This window comes from Bos taurus, chromosome 3, assembly GCF_002263795.3.
Source record: "Bos taurus isolate L1 Dominette 01449 registration number 42190680 breed Hereford chromosome 3, ARS-UCD2.0, whole genome shotgun sequence".
Classification (NCBI taxonomy): Eukaryota; Metazoa; Chordata; class Mammalia; order Artiodactyla; family Bovidae; genus Bos; species Bos taurus.
In genome coordinates, this window is record NC_037330.1 from 28,307,681 (window position 1) to 28,329,624 (window position 21,944).

Below are 21,944 nucleotides of genomic sequence, written 5' to 3' on the forward strand. Positions count from 1 at the left end.
AAATGTACAACTACTGTGTCCTTGGCGGCGGAGCATGGGTTTGGGTACTAATCCATCTGCACTGCCTTAGCATCCCCTCAGACACTGTCAGCCTGCAGGTATTTACATGATGCCCACATTAATGCAACCAGTGACTGTGGGATATAGCAAAGACAACTGACCCTGCTGACAATGGTTTTCACCCAGTGGCAAATTCTCTATCCAAAATTTGGATAGAGAGAAATGGAAAATACAGGATAAGTCATCCTTCTGAGGTCAGGTCTGCAGGGGACTAGGTCTGTCACTTCACACAGCTATTGAAATCAAACTCTCATGAAAGAGTACTTAAGAAAGGAAAAGAAAAACAAAACACTTACTAAGCAAATTTACTGGAAAACAGTGTTTCCATATTGAAGGTTTAGGTTAGAATTTAAGATGATTCCTCTCAATGAAATCCCTTCACACTCTAACACTATTTCTAAAATCTTTCATAATTATACTAGTTTTTCATGACATCAAAAGCCCAAACAGCACAAGTTGCTGAAAAATGTCTCAAATTACCTGAAAGACTACAAAGGATTTAGACTTCTACATGTAAAATGATCATGGCCTCTTATCTAAGCTTTTGGAGTATAGCTTTCATAAGTCAGTAGGCCCACCAGAGTAATTAAATAGATTAGAATATACTGTTTACTGAGTTTTGGTGAAGTTTTATCTTGTGCATTTGAATGACAGGATAAAGTACTATATTGCAAATTTCACATATTCCTTACTCTTCCCCTCTGCTCCAGTCTTGTTTCAGCCTTTGGAAGTAGGTGTCTCCAGTATACTGATGCCATGTGTTACTTCAGGGCCTGATAACACTACTCTGTAGCTTTCCCATATTCATTTTCTATTAATAGGCTAAGATGAACCTCATGGCCCTCTGTTAAAAGAGTCTACTTAAGACTGGCTTTCATTAGTAACTCATGTCCCTGTTCTTCATTTTACCACTCTGCCCTTTCATGTGGAAATCATCCTTCATATGAGCTGGAAATGCTCTTTCACTCCCCTTTTCTTCTAAAGCCCTTAAGCTCTCTAATGCATGAATGGGTAGGATATGGATGAAATAGTACTCAAATGTACACAAGGTGTTGTGAAATATGTCAATATTTTATTAGTTTTATTCTAGGTAAATACATTTAACCAAATTGCAAATTACATTACTATTAAAATTAGATAGAAAATCCCACCATATAGGACTTCTGGGGTTTGGTACAGTAGTTTGTTTTGATGGCCTCATGTATACAATCACTATAGTCAGTATTACACTTGCCACACTTACAGCTTATAGCTACCGGGTAGGAGAAATAAGGAGTAACATGGCGTGGGCATCCTGGTATTTCTGCAGTCTTGTACATGAAGTCTCTGTATGTACAGACATCCTGAGACAGGGCATATTTGGGAAGAAACAGCTTGCCGTTGACATCCTGAGGAAAGAATTTAAAAGGAGCATAATGCGATAGGACTTTAGAAAATATATAGTAATGGAAACAGATAAAAATTAATTAACATTATTTTGTCATAAATAGGACTCGAGGAGGATTCTTTAGTTCCATTTCCCAATGCCAACTTAATATATCCACACTAAACCCTGTTGAGATAAAAGTGACACTCCCTCTCTTTCATCTTATATCATGCGACCAATATGCCATTTAAATAAATTTTGGAAAAAGCTGTTACAAACAGTTATCTGTGTCCACTGTGCTGAGTATACACTGTAACCTGTGCACTCTACCTCTACAGAGCCAACAAGAATTAGATTTTGGAAATGAGGTTGTGGTTTATCTCATTTTCTTTCTGGATAGAAAAGGACTGGGTCTAGGTTTATCTAATTTTCAGCTAAAAGAACTGAAATGCACTACGTACCCGTGTCATACAATATCCAGCACAGACGGTGGTGTTGATGGTTAGGCAGTAAGCACATTCTTTCCTTTCGACATGCATCATATACTCAGTTGGAATACAAAAAGACATTGCTTGTCCACATGCAAGGCCAAAAATCATGGACATCAGGAAGGTAGCAGTCATGCTAAATCAAAGATAAGATTAAGATATTACATGTATCCTTTAGAACATTCAGAAGGGACGTTTGGAAAGTGCTATAATGTGTATTTGTGTGTGTATAAATATATGTATGTATTGAATACCTACTTTGTCTTAGACCCTATATTAGTGTTTTTGAATAGTTAATTTTCTCAATAAGCTTTCTGTGCACACTTAGATGTGGCTATGATCCATGTACCCCATCATGACAAAGCTCACAGAGTGAAAGTCCTGCTTGCAAGTGCCGCTTAGATCCAGTGAAATGGCGAGGCTGAAACACTACAACAGAAAAGTAGCAGGGACATGTAGTCAACTAAGTACAAAATAATTCATTCATTGGAAACAATCAAAATACCTGCCTTTATCATTGTAAGAAGTGAGTTAATAGGCTTCAATAAGGGCGTTCCCAGAAACGTGCTTTTCTAAAAATTTTGGTTCAATAGCTTAAAAGGCCAACAAATTGGTCATAATAAGAAAGGGCAAAGAAATCAAGGAAGTGAATGATCAAACTTGAGTATAAGCTCAAATAATGCAAATAATCTTGTGTATGATTCTACTCAATGTCTGTCAAGAAAGACAAGGCTAGAGAAAGTCCAAAAATGGTCAATTAAAATTACACTGGTGTTACGGGGCTAAACCCAGCAATCTAAAAACCCCTCTTCTTAACCCTTGGGATATTCCTTTAAAGTTGAAAGAAATAGAGTGGAAAAATAAAATTATTTTACTTGAAGTTGTATGGAACTCATTATCTTAAAAAGATTATGGAGGCAAAAAATATAGGTTGACACAATGAGAGTAACACAATCAAGGATGACAGGCCCACTGTAGGTTAGCCAGGAAAGTAAAATAAGTTTTGGCTACATGGAAGACATCAGAGGACTCTCAACCTCTGCAACTTAATTGCCTCTTTTAAAATCATTCATAAATGATTCATTGAGCACCTAAACACAGAGGTATGATTTCAGGCCCTAAATAATGAGAGCCCCCTGATGAAGAGTGTGTTCACTATCAACTGGTCATTGTAATGAGCTGGATAATGTTATGACAGTTTTGCCACTGAGAGGGGATAATCAAGTTTGAGACTTTGGGATATAAGTTGATCACTTCAAAGATTAAGAAGATTTTTTTCATCTTATAAATACCGTACAGTTGGCTTGGCATATTTGGATTCTTTACCTTCTCAAGGATCATAGTCAGAAAAGAAAATACATATCTTCATGGAATAGCTTTGAACACAAACTTGTTTTATTATTTTATTAAATAAATTATAATTCATTAAACATTGTTATTCAATCTGGGGCCAAACTATGGTGGAATGACTTCCCTGGTGGCTCAGATGTAGGAGACCCAGGTTCAATCCCTGGGTCGGGAAGATCTCCTGGAGAAGGAAATTGCAACCCACTGCAGTTTTCTTGCCTGGAAAATCCCATGGACGGAGGAGCCTGATAGGCTACAGTCAATGGGATCGCAGAGTTGGACACAACTGAGTGACGTCACCTTCACTTTCATTCAATCAAGAAGACTGTATCAAGATTTTTCTCAAATTTTCCTCAAATCTATCAATTATATTCCAATAGCATTTTTAAACTGCATATACTAAAACTTCCATTAATTGAAATCTCATGGACTCAGCCTCAGTTAACAAGTTAAAGAATTTTTGTCTTTAATTAACTCATAAGAAAAAAATGAAACCACAAGTCAACAAGCTAACAGGTATTTTAAATGTCAGCTTCCAGAGATTAGTGGCCATTCCAACCAGTCTCCTATTTGCAGAATGAGAACTACAGATGAACTAGACAAATATACATTGAGCATTTTAACTAGGCACTGAGAGATATAAAATGGATGTTATAGTCTTTGACCTCAAGGGCTGACAGTCTAGTGAAAGAGATAACGATGAACACTAATTAAGAAAAATACCTATTGTTTAACTGATAACACCACGTGTTGGTGATGATTTTGAGTAAATAGAACCTTTATATGCTGTTGGTGGGATGGTAAAATGATACATAAAAATATTTTGAAAATGTTTGACAGTTTCTTATAAAATTACACATATACTTAACTGATGACCCAGCAATTCTACTCCTAGATATCCACTCAAGATAAATAAGAACAAATGTTTACAAAAAGTAGTTAGTGTTTTAAGTGCTCAGAGACTTGAAACTATGACTCTGACACCACAATAATCAAAGACTTTTTCTATATGGACAAGGAAGTGAACTCACCCACTAAAAAGGGTTTTCTGGTAAATACTTTCAAATAAAATTTGCATATTCTTGGTATGAAATACCAAGAAACAAAATTACAGAAATTGTGTACAGCAAAAGAACAGGTTAAAAGCACAAGAGCAAAATTACAAGAATTCCTTGCTCATAGAGTCTGGTTTTCTCAGTGCTTCACAAATGTGAGCTCCCTCTATGGTAGAGCTGGTTCCATTATTTTAGAGCCACAGACTTAGAGAATCCTCTGAAGGATCTTAAAAGTATTGACTGAGTAAATGACATAAAATGCTCACACACCATGATCATACAGTTCTTGCCCATTTAGCCAGCCAACCACTGGATTTTTGCCATAGGAAATAATTAATTTCACGTATTTTAACTTTTAGGCATATGATCTATATAAAATAGATATGTGCTAACCTAGTGATGAGAATATTGGTTCTGAAGGTAAGCAACACATTTCAAGATCTCCCATAGGTCTATGAGAAATCAACTAAAATATTGAATCTGTCTGGCCTAATTTCCCCATCTGCAAAGCAGAAAGAGACAAGTACATCTGATCCTTTTTGAAACTGTAGAATTTTTAAAAAACAGTCTTGGAACTTTTACTCATTGTTCTCATATCCATTATGGACACTCTAAATTGTTCTGAAGTTCCTCTTTTAAATGTAAAACTCCAAGCTAACAAAAGAAAAATTAAAAGTGCTGAATCATCTTTGCTATATAACAGTAAATAAAGTAAGAATTATTCTTTCTCCTTTATTGCAAATAGTAAAACTTCACCCAAAGAATTTTTCTGGGCCTTAATTTCTTCAGCTGTAAAAAAAACACTGAGACCCAGAAGATGATAAGGAAGGACTTTTCAGCACATACAGAGTATGATTCTATGTGATAAATTTGTGTCAGGTCCCTGGTCTAATAGTGATCTAAAATTATGCTTCCAGATTTTATTGCAATTGTGTGTAACTAAGAAATTAAGAAATTTGTGCTTTCATTTTTCCATATACTCCTTCCTAAAATCATAATAAAACAATACACATGAAGCACTTGGAATGCTACAGAAGACTGTGTAACTATATAACATTTAGTATATAAATCAGTGTTAGTTAATACCTCCTTATAAGACCTGCCACAATTTCTCTTGTATCGTCACCTGGACTCTCAACCTCTGCAACTTAATCGCCTCCTTTAAAAGTATTCATAAATGATTCATTGAGCACCTAAGCACAGAGGCATGACTTCAGGCACAAATGATGAGATGCCCTTTTCAGTGCCATGATCATCTACATCTACACTTGCAACATTTTTCCTGATTCCAAGATATTCTCTTTGCTTTGTCCCCTACCCAACATTTTCTCTCATTTTTTTGTTCTTACTACCTTTATTCTAAGCACATTTCTCTCTATTCTAGTTTCTTTCACAAATTTTTTTCTCCAAATCCCCTACTGTGCTATGAAAAGAATCAATTGTCCACCCTATGAACAATCCAGGAACCACGCTAAAGCAATATATTTTTCTAGAGAGGTATACAAAAGGTATATATATGTGCTTTGGACACTATCCAAGGCGGGTTAACTACAACTAAAATAATACAGAGTAAATTACCTCCACAAGTACCCCAAACTGAATTTACTCCAAGTTTTCTCAGAAGTACATTATCATCAAAAATAATCATTAGTAATTGACAGGATTTAATACATAGATTATTCAATTGATTAAAACATTTAAATCAAATGTAAACAGTAAGGGAAGGCCATGAATAGCAATCAGCCTTCATTAGGGAATTGACCAATTTTTCCTCTTCTTTGAAGTCAGTAGAAAATTTTCTTATCCTTACATATGTAGTTTATTCATCTTCACCCACCATTCAACAATTTTGGAGCAGTAATTAGTATTTCTAGAGCTTATCAAAGCAAATTATCACTCACCATTTGCCATTTTTAAAAACTTGCTAAAATGATGAAAATAAGAATAATTTGGAATAGCAACATTTCGTTTCACAAAGCCTTCTCAGGGTAGACACCTACCTTACTTTGCATTGGTGAGCTGATGTTGTAATGACCCAGACTAAAAGCTCGTGGTTCATTTTATACCCTTCAGGATAATTCCTCTCTGATCCTCTTGTTTACATAATCACATTTGAATTACTGCTTTCTTATCTGAAAACCACCTATTGAAAATTCATACTGAATCTCAAATAAAATGTGTTTAGACAAACAACTTCACATCTTCCTCTGGAAACTGTGACATTATTGTAGCATGAATTTTCCTTTTCTCCTATTTCAAAATAAAATTACTCTTGTAAATACATCCTTTATTAATATTTATTAATATTAAAAAAATATAAACACAGAAGGAGAAAAAACAAATTCAAAACAAACAAACAAAAAAAACCCTTAATATAGTCTATGTCAGTCTTGCGAGAAGGCGATGGCACCCTACTCCAGTACTCTTGCCTGGAAAATCCCATGGATGGAGGAGCCTGGTTGGCTGCAGTCCATGGGGTTGTGAAGAGTCGGACACGACTGAGTGACTTCACTTTGACTTTTCACTTTCATGCATTGGAGAAGGACATGGAAACCCACTCCAGTGTTCTTGCCCGGAGAATCCCGGGGATGGGGGAGCCTGGTGGGCTGCCATCTATGGGGTCACACAGAGTCGGATACGACTGAAGTGACTTAGCAGCAGCAGCAGTCTTGGGAATGAAAAATTTGGGGAAATTTGAGTGCCCCAAATTTTATCTAAATGCTTATTTAGAGATATATAAAATTATTGCTCATCTATAAAGCCAAGGCAACTTTATGGCAATCCAGGACAACTGGTATATATCTTGCTGATTAAAACTTGCTGATTAAAATAGTTCAAAATATCTTGTTTTTTCTTTGAATTTAAAACAATAAATAAAATTTACATGTGGGAAACAATAGTATTTAAGTAAATGGCCAAATATTTTGAGATCTCAAACTGATTGAGCTCAAATCCTGGTTCTGTCATCTACTAGCTATACGACATTAGCATGCTTGAGCTCTCTTTTACTTCTGTTTCTTTGCCTGTTTGAAGGTAATATCAGTGTTTGTGTAAAGCACTTAACACAGTGTCTGGCATATAATAAATGCTCAATAAATAGTTGTTGCTGTTATTGTTGTCGTGGTGGTATAGTCACTAAGTCATGTCCAACTCTTTGCCACCCCATGGACTGCAGCACGTCAAGCTCCCCTGTCCTCCATTATCTCTCAGAGTTTGTTCAAATTCATATCCATTGAATCAATGATGCTGTCTAACCATATCATCATCTGCTGCCCTCTTCTCCTTTTGCTTTCAATCTTTCCAAGCATCAGGGTCTTTTCAAATGAGTCAGCTCTTTACATCAGGTAGCCAAATATTGGAGATTCAGCATCAGTCCTTTCAATGAATATTCAGGATTGATTTACTTTAGAATTGACCAGTTTGATTTTGCAATCCATGGGACTCTATAGTCTTCTCCAATGCCACAATTTGAAGGGATCAGTTCTTTGGTGCTCAGCCTTCTTTATGGTTCAACTCTCACATCTGTACATGACTACTAGAAAAACCATAGCTTTGACTATATGTACTTTTGTTGGCAAATTGATATCTCTGCTTTTTAATATGTCTAGGTTTTTCCGTAGCTTTCCTTCCAAGGAGCAAGTGTCTTTTAATTTCATGGCTGCAGTCACCATCTGCAGTGATTTTGAAGCCTAAGAAAATAAAGTCTCTCACTGTTTCCATTTTTTCCCTTCTATTTGCCATTAAATGATGGGACTGAATGCCATGGTCTTAGTTTTTTTAATATTGAGTTTCAAGCCAGCTTTTTCACTCTCCTCTTTTGCCCTCATCAAGAGACTCTTTAGGTCCTCTTCCCTTTCTATATTAGAGTAGTATCATCTGCATATGTGAATTTGTTGACATTTCTCCCAACAATCTTGATCCACCTTGTGACTGATCCAACCTGGCACTAAGAGCTTCCCAGGTGACTCTGGTAAAGAATCTGCCTGCCAATGCAGGTTCAGTCCCTGGGTCAGGAAGATCCCCTGGAGAAGGAAATGGCAACCCACTCCAGTATTCTTGCCTGAAAAATCCCATGAACATAGGAAACTGGCAGGCTACAGTCCAAGGGGATGCAAAAGAGTTGGATGTGACTTAGTGACTGAGCAACAACCACAATTTATAATAACTCAACATTTACTTAGTTAAAAATATTTAGCTACAGCACCTAGTACATATTTGTTGAATGCATAAATTTGTTGAATGCATAAAAGGCTGAGGGAGTACCTGAAAAAATAATTACTGAATCTTTGGAACCAACATACACTTTTCTCCATTCCACAGCCATAATTCAGTTTTACCCCTTTAACCTGTTTGCCTCACTGTAACAAAAGCAATATGTCAACAGTTCAATGGACCATTATCTTATAGCATACACAAAAACTAATCCAAAATGGATTAAAGACTTGGATTTAAGACCTTAAACTATAAAAGCTCTAGGAGAAAACACAGGCAGTATACTCTTTGACATTGGTCTTAGCAATATCTCTCTGGATATGTCTCCTCAGACAAGGAAAACAAAAGCAAAAATAAATAAACAATGCTACATCAAACTAAAAAGCTTCTTCACATCAAAGAATAAACCATCAACAAAATTAAAAGACAACTTACCAAATGGTAGAAGATACTTGCAAATCATATATCCGATGAGGAGTTAGTATCCAAGAAATATAAAGAACTCATACAAATGAACATCGAAAAAACAAACAACCCAATTAAAATATAAGCACAGAACCTGGATAGATATTACAGATGGCCAACAGACACATGAAAACATGCCCAGCATCACTTATTAATAGGTAAATGCAAATCAGAACCACTGAGTTAGCACCTCATACCCATCAGAGTGGCTATTACTGAATACAGAAAAAAATTACAAGTCTTGGAGAGTATGTGGAGGAAAGGGAGCCCTCATACACTTGGTAGAAAGGTAAACTTGCACAGCCACTATGAAAAACAATATGGTTAATTCCTCAAAAATTAAGAATACAACTATATGATCCATATATTTCACTTCTGGGTATTTATCTGAAGAGTACAAAGATACTAATTCAAAAAGATATATGCACCCTTATGTTCATGGCAGCATTATTCAGAATAGCTAAGATATGGAAACAACCTAAAGTGTCTATGACTGGATGAATACATAAAGAAGATGGAAAACTACTCAGTCATAAAAAGATGAAATCTTTCCATTTGCAGCAACATGGATGTACCTTGAGGGTATTAAGCTAAGTGAAATAAGTCAGGTGGAGAAAGACAAATAATGTATGATTCCAATCATATGTGGAATATTTTTAAAAATCAAAAGAAACAAAAACAAACAAATAGATACAGAGTACAGATTGGTGGCTACCAGAGGAGAAAGAAGGTTGGTGAGAAGGCAAAATGGGTAAAGGGAGTCAACTGTATGGTGATGGATAGAAACTAGCCTCTTGGTAGTGAGCACACTGTTGTCTATTCAGAAGCTGAATTATAAAGTTGTACACATGAAGCATATAATGCTATAAACTGTTACCTCAATAAAAATATTATTCTATGTGAAAAAGCTAGACCAAAAAAAGTGCATGCCATATAATTGTTTATATAAAATTCTAGAAAATACAAAGTAATCATTAGAGCAAAAGCCAGTTAGTGATTATATGGGGATGGGGAAAGACAAGGAAAAAGACAAGACTGGGATGACAAAGGGGCACAGGAAATTTTTAGGGGTAATATGTACATATTTTTAGGGGTAATAATGTTTTTCTTGATTATGATGATTTCACAGGATATACATTTGCCAAAACCTATCAAATTGTACTCTTCAAACACATGCACCAGTATGTTCTGTACCCCCAAAATTCATACACTGAAGTGCCAACCCCTAGTAACTCTGAATGTGACCTTATTTGGGAAATAGAGCATTGCAGATGAAATCAATTAAGATGAAGTGGGTTAGGTCTCTAGAACAACATCATTTGGTATCCTTATAAAACGGGGAAATTTGGACACAGACATAGGAGCAGGGAGAATGCAATGTGATGATTAAAGTTCCTTGCCACAAGGAACTACCAGAAACTAGGAGATCGGCCTAGAACAGATCCCTTCCCAGCACCTTCGGAGTGGCATGACCCTACCCTACCAATATTTTACCTTGGACTTCTAACCCCTAGAACTATGAGACAAGAAAGTTTTGATGTTTAAGCCATTCCATTGTCATGCTTTTTTATAACACCCTAAAAATCTAATACATGCAGTTAATTATATGTCATTTAAGTGTTAGTCATTCAGTCTTGTCCGATTTTTTGCCACCCCATGGACTGTGACTGTGTAGCCCGCCAGGCTCGTCTGTTCATGGAATTCTCTGGGCAAGAATATTGGAGTGGATTGCCATTTCCTCCTCCAGGGGATCTTTCTGACCCAGGAATTGAACCTGGATCTCCTGCACTGCAGACAGATTCTTTACCATCTGAGCCACCAGGGAAAGCCCATAATTTATAGATTGCTTCAATGTTCACCTTGCTCATGCTCAGTCCTGTCCACCTCTTTGCAACTCTTTGGACTGTAGCCCACCAGGCTCCTCTGTCCATGAGATTTTTCAGGCAAGAATACTGGAATGGGTTGCCATTTCCTTCTCCAAGGGATCTTCCTGACCCAGGGACCAAACTCATGTCTCCTGTGTCTCCTGCATTGCAGGCAATTCTTTACCTGCTGGAAAAAAACTGCCTGCAATGCAGGAGACACAGGAGACATGGATTCGGTTCCTGGGTCAGGAAGATCCCCTGGAGAAGGGAATGGCTACCTACTCCAGTACTCTTGCCTAGAGAGTTCTATGGACAGAGGAACCTGGCAGGTTACAGTCCATGGGGTCGCAAAGAGTCAGACATGACTGAGCGACTAACAGTTAATTGCATGTCAGTCATACCCCCAACAGAGCTGTTTTTAAAATTCCAGTAGATAGAAATAGTCTGTGCCTACTTATCTGGATACATGTTGTATTACTTTTTCACTCTTCCTTTTACTATACTCTTTTGAACATTCTAAACTTTTCTTGCAACAGGGCTTTCCATTTGCTGTTTGCTCATTATGAAGAGCTCTTTCACCATATCTCGAAATGGCTTCCTCATTATTTCCCCAGAAAAGGTTTCCTTGACAACCAAATTTACTGTCTCACACTAGCCCTATCACTTTTTATTCTACCCTCTCATACTTTCTTCATAGCATTTATAAGCTTCTGATATTATATTATTTGCTTACATGTTTTTCTCTGTTTCTCCCTTTCCAAATAGAATATAAGCACCATAAATGGAAGGGCTTATCTGTCATGGTCATCACTGTATCCTCAGAGTTCAAACCAGCCTATTGTATATATGATATGTTCAATAAATATTTATTGAATGCATAAGTGAACATAGAGATGCTAATCTCAGAATGTATAATTTGGTGCATAGAGAGGTTATTAACTGCTTCAATGTTCTATAGATAGTTACAGGAAAAGCCAGGCTAAAGTCCAAGTTTCCTAATATCTTTTTTATTACATTAAAATTTTAACTCACTTTCAAAGGTGAAAAAAAAAAGCCATTCACAATTAGTTTAACAGAGCAGTGACATTGGAATATGGATCAGAGTTACTAATACTTTCCCCTCCTCAAAGAGTAGGTGCTTTTCTACCTTGCAGTATGCTCTAGTTCCATAAAATTCTAAAATCCTATGCAACAGATACTTTTTTAAACATCAGTTTATTCATCTGAACTCTGAGTTATCTATAAGCGTCAAATTACAATAGCCTGCAATTTGAAACAAAATCTGTTTATTAAACTCCTTTTAATGCTCTTTTCTTAAACAATACAGATAATTGATAGCAAGTAGAGCTGGACCTAATGGGCATATTGATCATTTTATTATCTTGGAGCTCCGAAGTGAAGAGACAATTTTGATTTAATATGTATAAAAATTACGTCAATTTGCTGTTCTCTTTTGGTAACCAGTTAAAGCCTCTAATATGTCAGATTTATATGAATTTATGCAAACTTGTTCCATCCATTTGAAAACATTTTTAAAATTAAGGTCATCTATAAATGTTAATAGGAATTGCTAATGTTTTCTGTAATAAAATTTGTAGTGTCATATAGTCAGATTAGTATCAATTTTTCTTTCCTATATATCAAAACTTATTTCTCTAACCCTTAGTATAATATCTTTCATTATATTTTTGTTACTTTATATAACCTCTTGGTAATTAGATATTATTTCTCTGGCTGAATAATATGAGCAGTATTAACTGTACTCACAATAACACGTGTAACCACTTCTCAGCAACTAATCAACAATATGTTATGAATCTCACCAAAAAGTATTTTAACTTCTCTCATCTTTGTTTAGTAGACCTTTTTCTTTAAAAGGAGTTCATAGTATTGTTATCTGTCAAAATCAATAAAAGATTGTTAGCAAATTAATCTGTGGTAGCTAAGGAAAATAAACTAATAATATAGTTAACTTCCTTCACTACATGTGTAAAAAATAACTGAGGTGAAAGAAGCTAGACACACAAAAAATCACATATGACATGATTCTACATATTTGAAATATACAGAATAGGTAAGTTCAAAGAGATAGAAAGCAGACTGGTGGCTACTAGGGGCTGGGGGAGTGGAAAATGGGGACTAACAGGGTAATTAAATGATTTGGAACTAGATAAAGATAATGCTTGCACAACACTGTGAATATATTAAATGCCACAGAACTGTTCATTTTGAAATGTGTATTCAGCTATAATAAAGAAATATTGCCATTTGCAGCAACATAGATGGACCTAGAAAAAGACAAAAATATGATATAACTTACATGTGGAATCTAAAAATAACACAAACAATACTAACAATGTCAAGATCCAAAAATTCTTCACAAGAATTTTAGAAATCAAATTCAATAACATATAAAAAAGGATAATATGTCATGACCAAATGAGATTTATACCAGGAATACAAAGTTGGTTTAACACTCAAAAGTCAATTAATGTAACTCACCATGTCAAGGGACTAAAAACAAAATATATTATTAATCTCAAAATATTCAGAAAAAGTCTTGAGAAAATTCATCATTCATTCATTCATGATAAAAATTTTCAGCAAACTAGTAATATAATGAACTTCTTCAACATGCTAAAAGATATCTATTAATAACATCATCAGTTCAGTTTAGTCGCTCAGTTGTGTCTGACTCTTTGTGACCCCATGAACCGCAGCATGCCAGGCCTCCCTGTCCATCACCAACTCTGGGAGTCCACCCAAACCCATGTCCATCGAGTCAGTGATGCCATCCAACCATCTCATCCTCTGTTGTCCCCTTCTCCTCCTGCCCTCAATCTTTCCCACCATCAGGGTCTTTTCAAATGAGTCAGCTCTTCGCGTCAGGTGGCCAAAGTATTGGAGTTTCAGCTTCAACATCAGTCCTTCCAATGAACACCTAGGACTTATCTCCTTTAGGATGGACTGGTTGGATCTCCTTGCAGTCCTAGGGACTCTCAAGAGTCTTCTCCAACACCACAGTATCATACTTAAGGTGAAACAACTGGGGAAAAGGCAAGGATGTCCTCTCTCACCATGGGAGTATACAATGTAGTACTAAAAATACTAGCCTGTGTAATAATAAAATAAAAAGAAAAAAAAACATAGAGGTTGAAAAAGTAAAAATGTCTTTATCCACAGATGACATTGACCATCTATGCAGAAAATATAAGGATTTTTGTAAGGAATATACAAAAATGCTATGAGAACTAGTAAGCAGATTTATCAAGGTCACAGGAATCAAGTTCATTAGACAAAAATTTCCACCTCCTTTGGCATCCTTACCTTCCTTCTGCCACAGGGTGTCTGGAGGGTCAGACTATGTTACATACAGACTATGTTACGCTCTCTTTCTGGGTTACTAGTAGGGGGACATCTTCAGGTTCATCTACTTGCTGGTCTGCCAGTTAGCCTGCTTTGACTCCCATGTACCACAAACCATTCCATGAGTCCTCCAAAGCAAATGCAGCTCTTAATAAGGCAAATAATACCTGAATCAGCAGAGCTGGCACCAAAATACCAGTGTTCCAATCCAACCTGGTCTTTCATAATTAGACTATGGTCACCAATTACTGACCAAAGCTGCCTTGGGTGGCCCTAACATGCTCATTTGTAGGAACTACAGCCTCCAGGTTAACTTCTGTTTTTAAAGGAACTGGAATAAGCAGGTGGGTAATAATAATGGCTGGCTTCCCTGGTGCCTCAGTGGTAAAGAATCCATCTGCCAATGCCTGTCTAATGCAGGAGACATGGGTTCAATCCCTGGGTTGGAAAGATCCCCTGGAGAAGGAAATGGCAACCCACTCCAGTATTCTTGCATGAGAAATCCCAAGGACAGAGGAGCCTGGTGGGCTACAGTCCATGGGGTCACAACGAGTTGGACATGACTTAGTGACTAAAGAACAACAACAATAATAATAGCTACCACAGGCACCAGCTTGGCAATATAGGTTTTCCTGATATATCAAGTACTCCCAGGCTAGGAAGGAGGCTTCTGAGGATAGAATGAGTTCACAGGGCCAGTCTAGAGCTAGGGAACATCTAAAGTACAAGTCCTCCTTTTTCATTGTCCCTGTTGAATTTTCGCCTTCATGCAGTGAACCAAATTCACTAAAACCTAGTGAAGGCCCCCCTGTCATGGGCATTCATAACATTGATTTCATTAACAAAAATTAGAGATAATAATTATTAGCACTTGCTTTGTGCTAGACACCTTTCAAAATGTCTGTTAACTCATTTTCTCTATTTATAATTATCACCATTTTACAGACCAGAAAGCTGAGCCACAGAGAGATTATTCTGAACTTGAAAGGCAGAGTTAGGACTCCAAACTGAGTCAGCCAAACAAACCCCATACTTTTCACATACACATCATATCCCCTGTGGTTGAAGTAGTTTTGACTTAATTAAACATGATAATTCAATAAACTATATTTGCTATTTAGAGAAGCCCTGATGGCTCAGCAGTAAAGAATCTACTTGCAATGCAGGAGACACAGGTTCAATCCCTGGGTCAGGAAGTTCTCCTGGAGGAGAAAATGGCAACTCACTTCATTATTTTTGACTGAAAAATCCCATGGACAGGGAACCTGGTGGGTTAGTCCAAAGGGTCACAAAGAGTTGGACATGACTGAGCATTCATATTTGCTATCTAGGTGATAAACAGAATGTACAAAAATCTCAGATACTATTATAAGACCTAGAAAACCTTAAATGTAATAGTTGTTAATCTGGTATAAGTTGAGAGAGGATTTGGCACTATGAACAATTTGTTGTCATTCAGTCACTCAGTCGTGTCCAGCTGTTTGCAACCCCATGGACTGCAGTATGCCAGGCTTCCCTGTCCTTCACCGTCTCCCAGAGCTTGCTCAAACTCATGTCATTGAGTTGGTGATACCATCTAACCATCTCATCCTCTGTTGTCCCCTTCTCCTGCCTTCAATCTTTTCTAGCATGAGGGTCTTTTCAAATGAGTCGGCTCTTCACATCAGGTGGCCAAAGTATTGGAGCTTCAGCTTCAGCATCAGTCCTTCCAATGAATATTCAGGACTGATTTCTTTCAGAATTGACTGGATTGATCTCTTTGCAGTCCAAGAGACTCTCAAGAGTCTTCTCCAACACCACAGTTCAAAAACATCAATTCTTTGGCACTCAGCTTTCTTTATGGTCCAATTCTCACATCCATTCATGACTACTGGAACAATATTGTTGACTATGAACAATATTGTTGACAAAGAAATTCTCTACTCTTTGAGACTACATCATTTAATGACTCTCAATTTACTGGAAAAGTCACTGAAAAAAAATTGATGCATTATCCTTTGAAAAATCATAGTTCAGACACAGGCTTCTTTTAACTACAGACAGCCTCATCAAGCAAATAACACAGCAATAATTTTTAAATTAAAATTAATTTGAAAATTATTAGAATAATTAGATGATCTGCACCATAGTTTTATCACTGGTTTTTTGGTTTTGGGGGGTTTTTTTTTGGCTGCACTGCACAGCATATGGGATCTTATTAGTTCTCTGCCCATGGATGGAACCTGTGCTCTCTGCAGTGGAAGCATACAGTCTCAGCCACTGGACTACTAGGGAAGTCCAGCAACATCTACTAAAATTTTAAACATATATCCCCACAGGCCCATGAACTCCAAACTAATAATTTATCCTATAGAAATGTTCATAGTACATAAAACTGGAAACAAAGAGAAATCCCATTATATCAGTTAAGATAGAATAAGTTTTGCCAACAATAACAAACAACCCTAAACTCACAAGAGCTTAACACCACAAAGTCTTATTTCTTATTCATATTACATGACCATGATGGGCTAATCAAAAAACCTGATTCCATGTAATTTTCACTCACAGACCTAGGATGACAGAGGTTTTGTCATTTATAACATCACAAGTTGCTGCAGCAGGAGGAAGAATGTAACAGAGGGTCTCGTGTTATTAACCAAATACTCTGACACAAAAGTAATGAACACATATCACTCCTACCTAAAAATGATTGTCCAGAACTTATCGTAAAGCCTTAACAAAGTGAGAGGGAAAGTATAATTTTCTCATGTGCCTGGCAAGAGATAATAACTGGATATACCTGATCATAAATCTCTATCATACTTGAGTAAACAGCTGAATTATGGTTCTACCATGAAATATTACTCAGCAATTTAAAAGAATGAATTGGAACTATATCATGTTTTGGAGATATTTCCATGAGATAATGAATTGAGTAAAGCAAAACTCTGAAAAGTACACATTATCTCATTTTTATAAATTAGTGGGGAACCCTGCCATATACAGAGGAAGAAAGATGGGGGGAAAGAAAGCAGAAGGATAAAATGAGGCACTAAGAATTTGTATGATTATGTTTAGGCACTGAGAAGGCCATGGCACCCCACTCTAGTACTCTTGCCTCGAGGATCCCAGGGATGGGGGAGCCTGGTGGGCTGCCGTCACACAGAGTGTGACCTGGTGGGTCACACAGAGTCGGACATGACTGAAGTGACTTAGCAGCAGCAGTAGGTTATACATATGAATATAGAAACTAAGTCATTTTTATCTTTTCCTTATAATTTTGACTGTTTTTATAGGCCTCAAAACACTGATCTGTTGAAATTAAATGAAGTTTTCACTTCCCCCCAGCTCTAAACTCTGATTTCATAACTTAAATAATAAATCTTATCTATCTTTATTTGTCATTTCCTATTTCTAACCCACAGTTACCTGCTACTGATTAAAGTTCTTGATGTACTACTACAGCTTGTTGACTATTAATTACACTGAATTCAGGTTGCCTGAACTATGAATAATTTATTTTTAACCTTTATATCAACCAAAGCAGCTTCCTCTTTTACATCATTAATTTACATTTACTTGAAATGAGATATTTTATTACTGCTTAAGTAATCAAGTTAGGATATTTTTCTTAGGAAAGGTATTAGATCTAATCTAAAAGTCTATAACTTAAATTTTCAGTCTAAGAAATATTCCTATCTCTCACCTAGACTATTTTAATATCGTCAATAACCTCACTTGTACTGATTTACATTATCTAATGATCTTTCTAAAACAAAAATCTTTTTCAAGTAGGAGAATAAATGATAGACTTGGAAACCATATACTTCATATTCATTCGTAAAATTTTAAAATATATTTTAAGGAATAAAGTCTTAATTTCCTTGCTTAACCTCTATTCCATCTTCCATAAAAAAATATCCAAGCTTTGCAACATAATATACAACCTCCTATATGAAGAGACCATGGTCTGGGTATACTAATTACTCTTCATCATTCATATTACATTGTATATATTGCTATTTCTTCCACTTTGATTTCCTCTTGTCCTTAGACACCTGTAGAATTTCTATTTATGTCCAAAATCCATCTCTTCCAGAAGGCCTTCTCTGAAGTCAAGACGTGAAATTATCCTGTATGTCTCTGTATCTTTTGTACTTATATTCATTTGTTTACACTTTTATTTTTGCTACTTTTGCTAATGCAAAAGTCACTGAGAGTAGGTACTGTGTATCATATAGACAATTCCCAATCCAACTATTTATTCTATACTTTCAAGTATTACTACTCATAAATATATGACACAGAATAATCCTTTCTTGAATCACTTTGTTCTTTAGGTTTCCATCATCATTTACACTTCGTCTCCCTTATTGGTCTTTAGAGCAACTTCACTATTGCTTGACCATGTCCCAGTAACCCCAAGGCTCAGTATTAACTCCTTTCCCTTCTATAACTACACACTCACTATCTGTAAAGAGAGTGTATTCAATTCTGTGCTTTAAACAGCATATTTATGCCAATGATTACTAAATACTGACTCTTCTGGAAAACTCTAGATTCATTTGTCCAGTGACACTCTTAACATCTCCACTTTATAAGTTACCTCAAATATTACATGGTCCAAAACAGAACTTCAAAACCCAATCTTTCACCTTTCCTTTCTTTCACCTCATCCTTACTTCCAACCAAACTGTCAGTACTGACAGCACATCTTTTTGGTTCCACTATCAAAATATATCCAAAATATTAACCTTTGAGTCCTACACCCTTGCTCAATTTAGTATGGCTAATATATGCTCTTTTTACAGCCCAAATTTGGCTGAGGCTCCCTCAGCCCATGCTTCTGGTGGAGCATATGGCCTGTAGACACATTAAAGTACCCATTTTTGCTTCAAAGCTTACATACCATTCACTTAAGATCCATAACCTGTCACCTATTTCTGTAAAAACAGTAATTCATGTAAAAGCAAGGCTACCAAAGGCTATAATGATCCACTAAGTGAAAATTCCTATGGGGCCATTGTCCAGAACAGGACCACCACCACCACACCAGACATCAGTATTAGGATGTTATTTGGCTCCCCCAAATTCCACTCATTTTTTCTCAAAGTATACAGCCTATTTATCAAAATACAGGGATTTGATAATGCTCTACCGAATTAAATCTATCCCCTCATTAGAGGACCTTTAATCTGCAGGGCAAAGTCTGCCCTGTAAAACATTCAGCACAGAGCAGGTCACACACCTCCTGCAAGAAGTTTCATGCCGAAAAGAGTAGAAGGCCAGGTCCCTTGGGCCCAATTTTTCTAAACTCATCAGTCATATTAAATCACTCCTTCAAAGAGTGATTGAAGGGCAGGAAGAATTTCCTACCAACCTAAAAATGGGCTATGACAAAAACCTTCTTATAATAACATCTAAACTACACTCACTTTTTAAAAAGGTATTAAACATTATATAATTTTCTTGTAAAAATTTTATAATAATTATAAATTTTCCAATTGTTTACTAATACTAGTCAAAATTCTTATATGAGTTTTTTGTGAGATATTTTTTATGAGATTACCACAAATGAGTATATTGATCTTTTAATTTAGAATGATATATTAATTTTCTTACTCTGATGTTTACTCTAAAACTACAAACAATAGCATCAGTCTAAATTTTATTCTGGACTTGGTTGTCAAAACTCTCCAGAGCTCAGAACAGAAAAGACAAATGTAGGCTACTTACTATAACAACATACTTTGAGAAAATTTTCTAATTTTCTAATATTTGATCTTTTTTTTTGTTTTTTTTAAAATATAAATTTATTTAATTGGAGGCTAATTACTTTACAATATTGTAGTGGTTTTGCCATACATTGACATGATCTTATTTTTAAATCATGCATTAAAAATTTTGGTTCTGAAGTTTTACTTACTATAAGAATCATCAGTATGTATGTAAGTTTTCCTTAAGTATATATTACATTTTTATTTAATCAATTCAACAGATATTGAATAACTACCATGGGCCAGGCATTGTTCTAAGTACTCAGGGTGCATCAATAAATGAAGCAGACAAAAATCCCTGACTTTTAAAGTTTACATTCTAGTCAGTGAAGACAATAAATAATAAACATACTAAGTGAAGTATATAGTGTGTTAAAACATATGTGCCATGAAGGGAAAAAGCAGCGTGAGGGGAATGAGAAGTACTGGAGTTAGGGGGAAATTTCCAAGGAGCATGCCCGGCATGTTCAAAGAATAGCAAGAAGCAATCATTCAAAACATAAGAGCCTAATTAACTCATTTTTAAATTAATAGCAAGGAAGAACATTTAAAAATTTAAAGAATGTCAACTAATTGTGACAGACTAGTCTTTCATCTGACCCTTCTCCCTAATCTCCTGAGACATAACTAGAAATGGGTCACAGTCTGTCTTGAAATTAAGTGTGGCCATATGATTTGGTTCCAGAAAGTAGAATGTGGGTGGAAGTGATGTACATCTATTTCAGATCTGGGTCATTAAAAGCTTTCCACGTGAATCCTTCATGGTATCTCCCCTTTGGCAACAACCTTAGAAGCAAGTTGTTGAAGATGACAGAACTAGATGTTGGAAGGAGCCAGGGTTCCTAAATAACTGCCTGGAGAAATGCTTCTTAGTAAATAGAAACATTTATGTTGGACTTTAGACAAGCTAGAAGTTAATGATTAGCCAGAGAAGCTACTATTAACAACATACAAATCTTGTTTTATTTTAAAATATCTGAAAATACATAGTAGCTTCAAATGTGAGTATCATGTTATCAAGACTAATAATCCTCCAAAGAAAATACTTATTCAGGAGGCTATAGTTTCAATTAAAGTTTCTAGATCAAAAGTTCGAAATCCTAAGACTATATAACCAGTTTTCAGAGTATAGTTATACAAATTGAAGGAGGAATGTAATTTCTGTAATATTTATAGCATTTCCCCATCATAAGGAAATTAAAATTCTACTGCACCAAATTTGTTATAGACAACTTTAAGACTATTTTGTCCATCTGGCAATTGTTTTTATAAAGTTCATTTACTCCCTTACTTTATGAGTCTTTCATACCTACTCTTCTTTTCACAATTTACAACACTTTCTCCTTAACCTTCATTCTCAATGGGTGATTTTAATTCCGACTTCACTAAGAAAACTGAAGCTATGAAATCAAAAGTTCTACGAATTTCTATCCACCACCATCTTGTGATATACATGGTTCCTTTTCTCTTGTTACTATGTTTCTCTTGTTTCTCATCAGTTCAGTTCAGTCCCTCAGTCACATCAGATTCTTTGCAACCCCATGAATCGCAGCATGCCAGGCCTCCCTGTCCATCACCAACTCCTGGAGTTCACTCAGACTCTTGTCCATAGAGTCAGTGATGCCAACCAGCCATCTCATCCTGTTGGTTCTGTCTATTCTCCTAGCTAAAGTGTTAGTCACTTGGTCACATCCGATTCTTTGTGATCCCACAGACTATAGCCTGCCAGGCTCCTCTGTCCATGGAATTAAAAATTCTCCAGGCAAGAATACTGGAGTGGATTGCCATTCCCTTCTCCAGGGGATCTTTCTGACCCAGGGAGCAAACCCGGGTCTCCTGCATTGCAGGCAGATTCTTTACCATCTGAGCCACCAGGGAAGCACTTTAATCTCCCACCATATGTGATCACTTTTCCCTATTACAGGCCATTCTACCAAAAAAAAAAATCTTCTTTCTCTTTG

At 36.2% G+C, this 21,944-nt stretch overlaps 2 protein-coding genes across 5 annotated transcripts in view; one reads left to right on the forward strand and one right to left on the reverse strand.

The window, feature by feature from the left end:
• TSPAN2 (tetraspanin 2) overlaps window positions 1-21,944 on the forward strand; it is a 106,051-nt gene that overhangs the window by 53,628 nt on the left and 30,479 nt on the right.
• On the reverse strand, window positions 1,111-9,087 carry TSHB (thyroid stimulating hormone subunit beta). 2 transcript variants are annotated; one of them, XM_005204005.5, is made up of 3 exons: window positions 8,964-9,087; window positions 1,888-2,050; window positions 1,111-1,448 (listed from the first exon to the last, which is right to left on the reverse strand). In XM_005204005.5, the coding sequence occupies exons 2-3, from the start codon at window positions 2,047-2,049 to the stop codon at window positions 1,194-1,196; spliced, it is 417 nt and encodes a 138-aa protein (XP_005204062.1). In that variant the 5' UTR covers window position 2,050; window positions 8,964-9,087; the 3' UTR covers window positions 1,111-1,193.